General features: G+C 37.0%; 1 protein-coding gene across 1 annotated transcript in view; it reads left to right on the top strand.

Moving 5' to 3' along the window:
• Positions 1-11,055, top strand: part of RBL2 (RB transcriptional corepressor like 2) — a 41,278-nt gene that overhangs the window by 1,943 nt on the left and 28,280 nt on the right. The window contains exons 2-4 of the mRNA XM_072422743.1: positions 282-413; positions 1,586-1,786; positions 3,049-3,113. Coding sequence (XP_072278844.1) covers positions 282-413; positions 1,586-1,786; positions 3,049-3,113 — 398 coding nt within the window. The remainder of the gene's footprint in view (positions 1-281; positions 414-1,585; positions 1,787-3,048; positions 3,114-11,055) is intronic.

Here is an 11,055-nt window from a genome sequence, read left to right as displayed (position 1 = left end):
CAGTTGGCGAACGCTGCTTTAAATGATATTTCTAATGAATTAAAGAAAATTGTCTGTAGTTTGACTTTAGAGCTGGTTCTATTACATGCTAATATTTTAGGTGACATTCCTAGTTGTAATATTTAACTAAATTAGTTAGGACTTGATTAATTTAAAATGATAAAACATTGGCAAGCTCCCTGCATTCATACCGTTGAAAAGGGAATGACGAAGGCAGGCTTATCAGGTGAACAAAAATGGGGAAAAAGAAAGGTATCTAATAAATGTTTACTTTTTTTACAGGGAGATGCCTTGCACTGGCTTGCTTGTGCACTCTATGTAGCCTGCAGGCAAACCGTACCAACAGTGGGCAGAGGGACAGCGGAAGGGAATTATGTATCGCTCACTAGGATCCTGACCTGTTCAAAATTAAGGTAATGAATGAAACCTGTACAACAGGTAGGGCACTTCATGTTCACTTATGGGTGAAACAAAAAGGTAAAGACAGTTTTATGCATATATTTGTATACTTTTCCTTCCCTTCAGTTCATTAAACTAGCGTTAAACTAGAGTTACTATGTGGTGATGTTTTTGGCTTTGTCCTATACTGTTCCATTAGATCACTGGAAGATGAATTTAAACACCTTTTTGCATTCTCCATTTTCTAATATTTATCTATAAAACCTACAATTGATCATACCAATAGAATACACTACATAAATAATTCTATTTATAAATGTGCTATTTTCATTGGCATAATGTCTGTGTAAGCTGTCTTTGTTTCACACAGATCTGAGGACAAAAGTTTTTTTTTAATTATCCACATGGTGATCCCACTGTTCATTTCTGGACACGTGTTCAAAAATCTCCCCTAAGATCTGCTAGGATGGCTTAAAGATAACCTGAGGCTAGGTACACACGTGCAAAAGTTGTTGTTAGAAAACCAACGACTAACGACAAATCAACGATTATTTTTGATTATTTTGAACAATGGTATAGTGCAAGATTCTGTACCTGATGTAACAATATGATCGTTCAAATATGCAGGACGTGACGTGTACCACAGAATAATCCACGATCACTGAACGACCGTACACAATATATAGTGAACAATCGTCGCCCAAAAGATTCCGCCACTACGGTCCTTCTTTTCCAGCAACATTCCTTGTTCATCGGCGTTGTTGGCCTGTCATTATGCATTTTTTTTGTTAATGATTATGGAACGATCGGTTGTTAATTGTTCGTTCTCAACGTCAAATATTGTACGTGTGTATGTAACCTTACTTCCAAAGCTCTTATGAATTTTTACCAATGCCCTATAGAGGTTCTTGGATTCTGTCATCCTACTGTAATGGAAATGGTACCATTCCCCTTCACTTCCTGTTCTGTTATGAAGAATTGATTGGAACAGGTAAAATGCTCATGATGTCTGTTTATTTGATTACTAAATTTTAGCAAAGATAACAAAGATAATAAAAAACGATACATATGCTTCTTAAAGTCAAATTTGAGGTCTTTATTCACCTGATGCTAAAAAAGTTTTTTTTTCAGACTGATGCAAAATAGATTGTTTGCCTATAACATTTTTATTCCTTTCTTTTTATAGCTTGATTGAGTTTTTCAATAAAATGAAGAAGTGGGAAGACATGGCCAATCTGCCTGCAGATTTCCGTGAGAGGACCAAGAAGCTTGAACGCAATTTTACTGTCACGGCTGTGCTTTTTAAAAAGTATGACCCTATCTTCCAAAAGATTTTCAAAACCAGCCAGGAAGAACAACCACGTCCGCACAGGGGCCGGAAACAACGGTAAGCTTTATGATGAGGATGAAGCCATAATGTTGTATTTGGGGAGGAATAGGAATCTTTAACCTCCAATTACCTCCCTCTCCACTCTCCCCAGTGTTCAACTTCAGTTTGGACATTTCTAGGCGTCATGCTCTGCTCTGCAAAATTAGATGGCTAAAGTTGTTGAAACCATAGTGATGGCACAAGAAGTTGTGGGCAGTGAAGGAGACAAACAAGTTGTAATGTGTAGGTTACGTTTGCCTACAAGAATTCCCATTTATTTAGCCTTGCTAGCAGATATATATATATATATATATATAATTAGGTTCTAATTGTCTATGTTTGGAAACAAAGTCAGCTCTGAATTATGGTGGTGGGAAGTTCAATCACGTGTGATCATGTGACACCTAAAGTAGGACTCCAGACCAATGGTTGCCAAACAGTGGTCAGTGGACCACTGGTGGTCCTGTGGCTCTGGCCAGTGCGCCCCTGAGTGGGGTCAGGAGAAGGACCTTACTGGGGTGGCACACCAGCCAGAGCCACGGACAGTGTCTTCCATATAGATTGTAGGCTCGGCGTTGGGCGGGTTGTGTCTCTGGACACGACCTGTCCAGGTCTGAGCCTGCGATGGGAGAGTGGGCGGGTTCTGGCATCATGATTTCACTCTGGGTGAAGTTTCTTCCCCTTTGAGTGACATATGGCACCCCGCACATATGCGGTCTGGAGTTCGTGTATTAAGTGGTCCGTAGGTCCGAAAAGGTTGGTTCACCAACAGGCGGTCTGGTATTCCTCCACACCCTGTTGTAATGATTACAGCATTAAAGATCATACAAATCTGCTCTTTCTGTTTTGCACCTAACAGCGAGTGTAGCTTTATCTGTGTCCTACATTAAAGGGTGGAAAAGGGCTAACAAATGCTGTAGCCTGTATTTCATTATATTTAGTGTGTAAGCATTTGTGCCAGGCACATGTTTAGTGCCTAAACATCAGTAAACATTGGGTCTCCTTGTGTTTTGTGGCAATAAACCCATCAATGAGCCCTGTGCTCTGTTAACGTCTGCACATTCATGATCTGTCATATTCTGGTAATAATTCAGAAAGCAACTTTTGTGTAAAATAAATTGTTATCATGCCATTTCTTGACATCCAATGTACTCACAAAGAACCTATTATGTGTACCCTATTTATCAGCATTTTTTATTGCTTTATTTGTTTATTGCTGCCCCAGCAGTTATTCCAGCTGCCACCATCATTTCCTGATATCTGTTTGCTTTTCTTTCCAGGCGCCAGCCCTGTACAGTCCCTGAAGTGTTTCACTTTTGTTGGGTGCTCTTCATCAATGCCAAAGGTATAGTCAAATGTCTTTTGCATTTTGTTCCTTAAAGCTGACCCATAATCCAAATACAAATGATCTTTGTAAGAATAAAATCCAGATAGAAGCTGAGATTCTTTAAATTGGATCTAAACTAAAATTGTTACTTTACTTAAAAGGGTAGACAAAGCATTTTACCTTGGGGAAGGGGGAATGCTGAACTCTAGCATACACTGTGCATACACTTGTGCCTGTGTAATGCAAGATTGGAAATATAATATGCAATAAATTTCCATCAGTGGTAAAACATTGTAACATTTCTTTTAGTAATCATAGAAAGCAATGTCTTAAACTTACCTTAGATTCTGCTCTATATCTATTCTTCTATAAGGGCGGGTCAATTAGTGTTTTAAAGATTGCCTTTAAATGCTGGAAAACGTCTATGCCACATTTTCCCGCGTTTTTGACACACTTACGTTTAAAGTGCTTATAAACGTGGGAAAACACCCCATTGCAACTAACTGAAGCATTTACCAGCGTTTTTTTTTTTTTTTTTACATGCGTTTTTGGGATTTTTCCAAGGTTAGCCCACATTGTAATTTTATATACCATATTTTCCGGTGTATAAGGCGACTGGGCGTATAAGACGACCCCCCACTCTAACCAATCAGTTGGGGGTCTTGTTATACGCCCAGTATTGTACTGTTCCTTCTGCCTGTCAGATCTCGCTAGAACTGAGAGGCAGAAGGAACAGTACAGTACTAGTTCTAAGTAATGAATGGGCACGTTCCTTTAATGAATGGGCGTGTTCCAGTGAAGAGCCAATCCAGGCTCTCCGCTGGAGAGCCAATCCAGGCTCTTGCGTTGCTGCACAGGAGGACTCGCTCAAGCTGCACAGGACGCCGGACGTGAAGGAGGACTCGTGGGGACGCCGGACGTGAAGCAAGCTGCAGGTAAGTATTGGTACCCGGCGTATAGGACGACCCCGGACTTTGACACAGATTTTTCGGGGTTAAAAAGTCGTCTTATACGCCAGAAAATACGGTAATTTAGGCAACGTTATCTATAACGCTCATTAACGTGCCCCAAAGAAATGTCCTGGTGTAGATTAGCCCATTGGACTGCATGGGAATTTCAAACATGGGCTTTTAAATCCTCAGGTTAAATGCTGGGGAAACTGTCCCTGTAGACTAAGCCATAGGGTGAGAATGCAGCTGCACCCCTATAGCAGTCACTGCATTGTCATCTTTTGCATTGGACCATCTCTAACTTGTGTGGTGCTTTATGAAGAAACTGATCGGCTACATACATACATTTCTAAATTAAAATGGTCAGATACCAATCTAAATTGAAAACTCCCTTTAATTTTGCACAAGAATTAAAAAAACTATTTCCCTAAACGGTATTTATGTACAAGACCCCATTTCTCTTTTTAAAAATAAACCATTTGTAAAAGAAATCATCAAAGAGTTTTACTCAATCCACTAAATACACAGCTAAAAGACATGCAGTATATCTGTATATTTTACTTGCCATGGGTCTGTAATTCCTTTCAGCCAGGCTCGTTGTCTATACACAATAGCTCTTTGCAGGTTACTGTGTCACCTTTGGATTGTAGCCAGGCAATTTTTAATAAAATAAGATTCACTGCACAGTAAGCAGGCAGCTTATTCTGGAATCTTTAAGCTGGACAAGGCAATAGTTCATCCACTTTCCTAGCTATGAATAAATGTTTTATTTGGCTGAACAGAATTTCAATTGTTTTATTGTGTATAACAGTTTGTATTTATGTATTATGACTGTGTATTGTTCCTTGCTATTATAGTCCTGCCAGTGATTCATTTCAAATATTTTAAATTTTTTTCTCTATTGTTGGGGGAATATTGCCTAGCTCGCGTGATGTAGTTACAGCATAGTTTAGGCTTTGTTGTCCGTCAGAGATAACAAATTCATAGAGGTGGGTGTAGGAGAATAGTTTAGAACAGCGGTCGCCATCTGGTCGTCAATTTAGTTGCCCTTCTTTGCACTCTCTGCAATTCCACAATGCCCTTTTTTGAACTGGTGCCCAAAACTGGACTGCATATTCCTGCAGGTCTGAGGTCTGACCAATGATCTGTATGGGGGCATGTTGTATGCTTTATGGAGATTTTCGGGGAAAACCACTACTGCAGGTATAATGTGAAGGCTTCCAAAAGTGCATGCACTTACCTTCTACAGCCTGTATGGGGTTACAGCCAAATACAGACCTGTTCTGACAAACAAAGCTCCAAAACATCTAAGTATAGTTGGAGCTTGTTGCCAAATCACACTCCATATGAAAATTAGTCTATCACTTATGATGGTGCCAAATTAATAAATTAGAGAAAGGGATGGCTGGGCTTCAGCACTATGGGCTAAGTTCTAGCAATTTGCCTGTCACAGCCAGGTATTCAGCTGCAACTTTATTTTATATTATACCTTTATTTTCCCCTCTTCCAAACTCTATAATGAAACAGGCCCATTGTACTTCATGTTGGTAAACTTTGTTGATATAACCTTCGCTCCATCAATGGCAGTGGCAGCATCTTCACCCAGTCCTTTTCTGGATTCAGGATTTTCCACCATTTTGATTGGCCAGGCTGGAAAGATGTAACACTCATGCATGCACATGGGAGTTGATGTATTCTGGCACCAGAGCTTAGTGTGGCACACAAAGGGCCTGATTTATTAAAACTCTCCAAGACTGGAGAAGATAGAAGATCATGGGAGAACCTGGGTGATCCAACAAACCTGGAATGCTTTACTTTTTTTGCTAAAATTGGCTAATGTTTTTAATCCATTCCAGGTTTGTTGTATTACCCATGTCCTCCCACGATAATATTTCCTCACCAGAGCATTAATAAATCATGAGAATTGTGTACATTCTACAGAAGATTGAAAACAAGCTGAGAAGTTGTGCTATTGCAGCATGTCTCATATGAGCTTACAATTTTTTTAGGTTACAGGTAGTCGGGTTACATACGAGATAGGGACTGTAGGTTTGTTCTTAAGTTTAATTTGTAAGTCGGAACAGGTACTTTATTTAAAAAAATGCAGTTAGGACAGATGTTTGTCTCAACATTTTATTAGGCAGTGTGGTGTCAGTTACTGCATAAAATCCTCACTGTGAGTTAATCACAAACAAAGCAAAAAAAAAATCTTTATAGAGCCTAGACATTCATTACCTTCTGGAGCTAGCTATGCTTTGATATGGCTTTTGGTCTTTAAAGAGTTACAAGTTGATACAGAAGTCATGTGAACCGCACTCTCCCCCCATCAATCCTCTGTGCTGCACAGGAGCGAGCAGGGAAGCCCCGTTCATATCTAGGAGTCGTCCGTATGTCAGATGTTCTTAACTCGGGGACTACCTGTATTAGGTTTAATTCAACTCTAGTTATGTTGCCAATCTATGCTATTAGGAAATAATATAGGAGCTTCTCCCTACCCTTATGGGTACATTATGCAATGAGAGTTTGGTCATTCCCAGCATCCAGATATGTCAGGATCATATATATTGGCAACTTAGTGTACATAACAGACAGGAAAGCTTGTTATAAAGCAGAAAAGTCTTAGCCTGACCTTCTACAATAAAGAACCTGCCTGGTCCCAATTTTTGATCATTTTTACATTTTGTTCTACGTTAAATGCTTCTGTACATTTATTATAGTGCACAGCTATTATTGGTGAATGTGCTAAACATCATAGCTTGTTAGAAGACATGGCAATGGTATAGATTTGTTTGTATTCTAGGTTAGAAATGTATGTGCTACACAAGTCTTGTTCATTACAAAACCTTACCTATATAATTATGTAAACTCTCTTCTGGTCAGGAAATGGTTAATGGTTTTCATTGTTTGTATGGATCAGTATGATGGTAATGAACCCTTCGGTAATCCAGGCAGCACTGCTTCGGCATTACTAGTAGTTTATCATGGCAACCACATCACAGCAGACAAGTTAGGACTTGTTTGTATGGTGCTGCCTGTCATCTGAAGACCAATAGGAGCCGGCGTCCTGGTCAAACAATTCAGCTTTTCTTCCTGAATCTGACAGCACTGCAGAAAGCTTGTTTTATGCCTGGAGCCTGTGAGTATAATAACATTATTAATATTATTAGGTTGTTTGGGTATGGACAAATGAAATGTACATTAGCACGGAAAAGAAACTGGAATTTACAATGTCTTGTGTAGAATAAATGTGTTCAAGCATTTGTTTTCTTATATGATGCATGATGTAAAATAAAAAAAGTGAGCATGTTTATGTACTCGGAAAAAGTACCGGTATTTGTCAGGGGTCAGATCAGTTTGTAACATCCAACCACTTGGATTGCATTAGATGAGAAAAAGTTTGTATGTGTGTATCTGTATATATAAATGTGTGTATATTTTATACATTTATATATACAATATATAAGCATATATATATGCATAGTCTCCAATATGCATATCACAGGTAATTTAAAATAATTTTAATGTATTTTCTTTCCTCAAAATGGTAACATTAGGTATGCGGTATTGACTACTAAATAAAAAACTGTCCATTAAATTTAAATAATAGTAATAATCCGCAGATGGGTTGCTCAGTCTTAACGTTAGCAGTATATAGTAATATATGCTTAAGAAAGATTGACAAAACAGCAGGAATCTCTTCTGATACTTAGATACCTGTACTCACCAAGTATTAGTCTGTTTAGGGTAATGTCACATATTACAAACTTTACTGAATTCTAGAGTTTATTGTGTTTCATTTTTATTTTTGATACTTTTGTTTGCTATTTATTCACATACGCACCAAAAAGAAAGCATTTAAAGCAGTCCTAACGATCAGCACAGAAGCTTCCTTGTTTGGATGTATCAGTATAAAAGCTTATATATTTGATTTACATTATGCTGCATCATGTATGTTACAGGACATTGTGCCCTTGGTTTTACTGCAATTCTATAGCACAAAGATGTAGTAAGTATATATAGGTTACAGAGCAGATGGCCTTGTTGTCTAGGCTTTCCTTGAGCTGGATGTCAAAATGGGTTTCTTTACCTGGTGCCACATGGTGCCAGAAAAAATGAATGATCTTTACATTCATATGAACCATTTAGCAAACATAACAGTATTGTACTAATTGTAAGGGAACTTAAAAAGTGTAATTATTCATGCTGTATTTATTTATACTCTTTTGATAAAAGCCATAAAATCAGAATTCTGTTGCCATAGTACTTTGATGCGAAGTGCTAATGCTTAGCATAAAATGTATCTTTTATTCTCTTCATCCTTAAAAGAACATGAGGCTGTCCTTCCTTAACAATCTACATATGGTAGCAACACTTATCTTAAGCATGTGGCTTTCTTTCTGTAAAGCTATACATTTGCCAAGCCTATAGACTCAAACCAGTCAAAAAAAGCCATTAGTAAAAGATCTAATTTTTTTTATTTAGGTTAGACCAGTAGATGGTGCTGTGTCCTCACATAAGTTGTGTAACAAACTCATTGGAGAGTAAGAGACCTGAGTTTGTTACACAACATGCATGAGGACACAGCCCCATCTACTGGTGGTCATAACCTAAAAAAAAGGGGGGGGGGATACAGACTGAACCCATGTGATTTTAAGTTTTTAACATTTTAAATAAATGTTTTGAAAATAAAAAAGGTTGCAGTGCAGTGACAGCTGCATTTAGTACCCTTGATTTAAAGTTTACTTTGTTTTAACCTATATTTAAGTATATATGGTAGATATCTGTAACTAAACACCTTTAATGAGAGAACTCCAGGTTTATGGTTATTTCTGTCTCTTATTGTGGACCTGGAACAAGCACGCAGATTACCAACTAAAGCCTTATGTCAGATTTGCAAACTTGTTCAAAATCTATGTTTGAGAACATATTGTTCGTTGTTTTGTTTTTTGTTAGGATAATTGGTTGGTTAAATATCTTCTGTCCCAGGAAAATCAAGGCACAAAATAAAGGTCAACTCTAACATAATGATGAATAATTTAGTCACAAATGAAAGGATAAAATACCTTGTATGTAATCTATTGAATATAGGTGCCTGATCCTAAAGGTCAAAATTTGTCTTTTTTTGCCCAAGGGAAATATAATTTCTGACAGTTTCACCTATTTGTGCTGCTGCTCTGGGAAAGTTTAAAATGAATCAGAAATGTCTGCTTTCCCATGTAATGCCTCTAATTTATAAAGACGTTATACATATAAGGTATTCTACCGTATATAACAGAAGAATTGTATATATATGTTTTTATTCATTTTTTTGAATAAGCAAGTAAGAATGGGGTATCACTCATGTCATGTGTTATTGCTGTAACTCCACAATACGACTTCAGAAGTGTTCCAATAGTGCTTATATTCAAAATTGGTCAGTGATTACCATAAGTACTTGAATTATCTGTTCTGAAACAGATGTACTTATTTTTTACCTGAAAATACAAATACTTTGACTTCAGTATAAACCCCGGTACAAAACAGGCCATTTCTGTAAACATTCAAAACAGTAATCAATAGAAATACCAACAAAACTAACATAAATAAATACATCCATTGAGTGTTAATTTCAAAGCACTCATTAAAAAGCAAAACATTTAAATTGCATTGTATATCTTTTCTTTATTTTTACATGTGAAATTTGTACTTTTGAGTTAGTAATGATGGGTCACGTAAATGATCTTTTGTGTGTTATTTTTGGCTACCAGTAGATGGCGATATATTCTCATGTAAAGTGTTTACCAAACTAATATTGTCTCATGTCTCTGGCAGCAAGTTTTACACACTTTATATTAGGACACAGCACCATCTACTGGTGTGAGCAGAATATAAACCAAGAATATTTTTATTTTAAGGGGAAAAAAAAATCTCAGGTTTTTACTCAAGTATATACTATAATATAGATTTCACAGTAGCTAGTCTGATTTCAGTGTACATTGTGTTGACACATGTAAGGAAATAAAAAAAATGATTGCATCAGAGCAAAATTATTTTTTAATAAATTATTTTAAAACATTCATATTGCAGCCAGCAGCCTTCACTGCCCTTTGGTTTTTTGTTGCTTTTTTCTATACATACCAAGAATAATTTCTGGGGTAGCCAGTTACCCTAACTGCCTGTTTTTGGAGTTGTAGGGGAAACCAGAGTGCCTAAAGGAAATCCACATGAACACGGAGAAAACATGCCAACTCTGTGCAAATAGTAGGGGTAGCATTATTTTTAATTCTGCGAATTGCAGAAAGTTTTTTGAAGTCCCAAATACCACTAGCTACGTAACATTTCAAAATAAGTCAGATTTTTAATGTGACATTTATTATGTACAATAAACCAGAGAAAGGGTAAATCAACATCTTGTGGGGGATCAGTAGGGAAAAGCTTATATTGAGCTTTTATAAGTGATGTAGGCACTTAAATGGTATGTATAATGTGAAACATTAAAATATCCTGAATATCAGTACTTGGTAACCATGTATAGTTGGGTGAGCCTAAACCTTCTGCATATTTCACCTCTAAATACCGTACATATAAACACTGATGTATAAAACCCAATTGACTTCCTGTGTTTTTGTGGTTTATGTCTTTATACAATGTGTCTCAGCTAGCAGTGTATGTAAAAACACCAAATTCACAGCGAATATGTGAACTTCCACATCACTTTCCCTTTTACTACTTGTATTTACTATTGTTACTTGTTGTAAAGTACAGTCCTGCAAAATGTACTTAAAGAGGAAACATTATAACACATAATTAGTGGGGAAAATAATAGTTCTGTAGTAAGTGCTGTAGAGAATAGGATTCTGTAATATAAGACTCAAACAGAACTCCCTTGCACATTTTATAATGGCAGCAACAGAAAAGTTCAAAATGTTTTACAGTGATGCTAATAAATAAAATGTACACAGCTAAAACATTGGTATCTGGTAGTGGAAGTGAATACAATGATTTTTACAGTAAACAGCCTGTAGGTTTAT

This window comes from Pyxicephalus adspersus, chromosome 9, assembly GCF_032062135.1.
Source record: "Pyxicephalus adspersus chromosome 9, UCB_Pads_2.0, whole genome shotgun sequence".
Lineage (NCBI taxonomy): Eukaryota > Metazoa > Chordata > Amphibia > Anura > Pyxicephalidae > Pyxicephalus > Pyxicephalus adspersus.
This window is presented reverse-complemented; position numbering and strand designations above follow the sequence as displayed.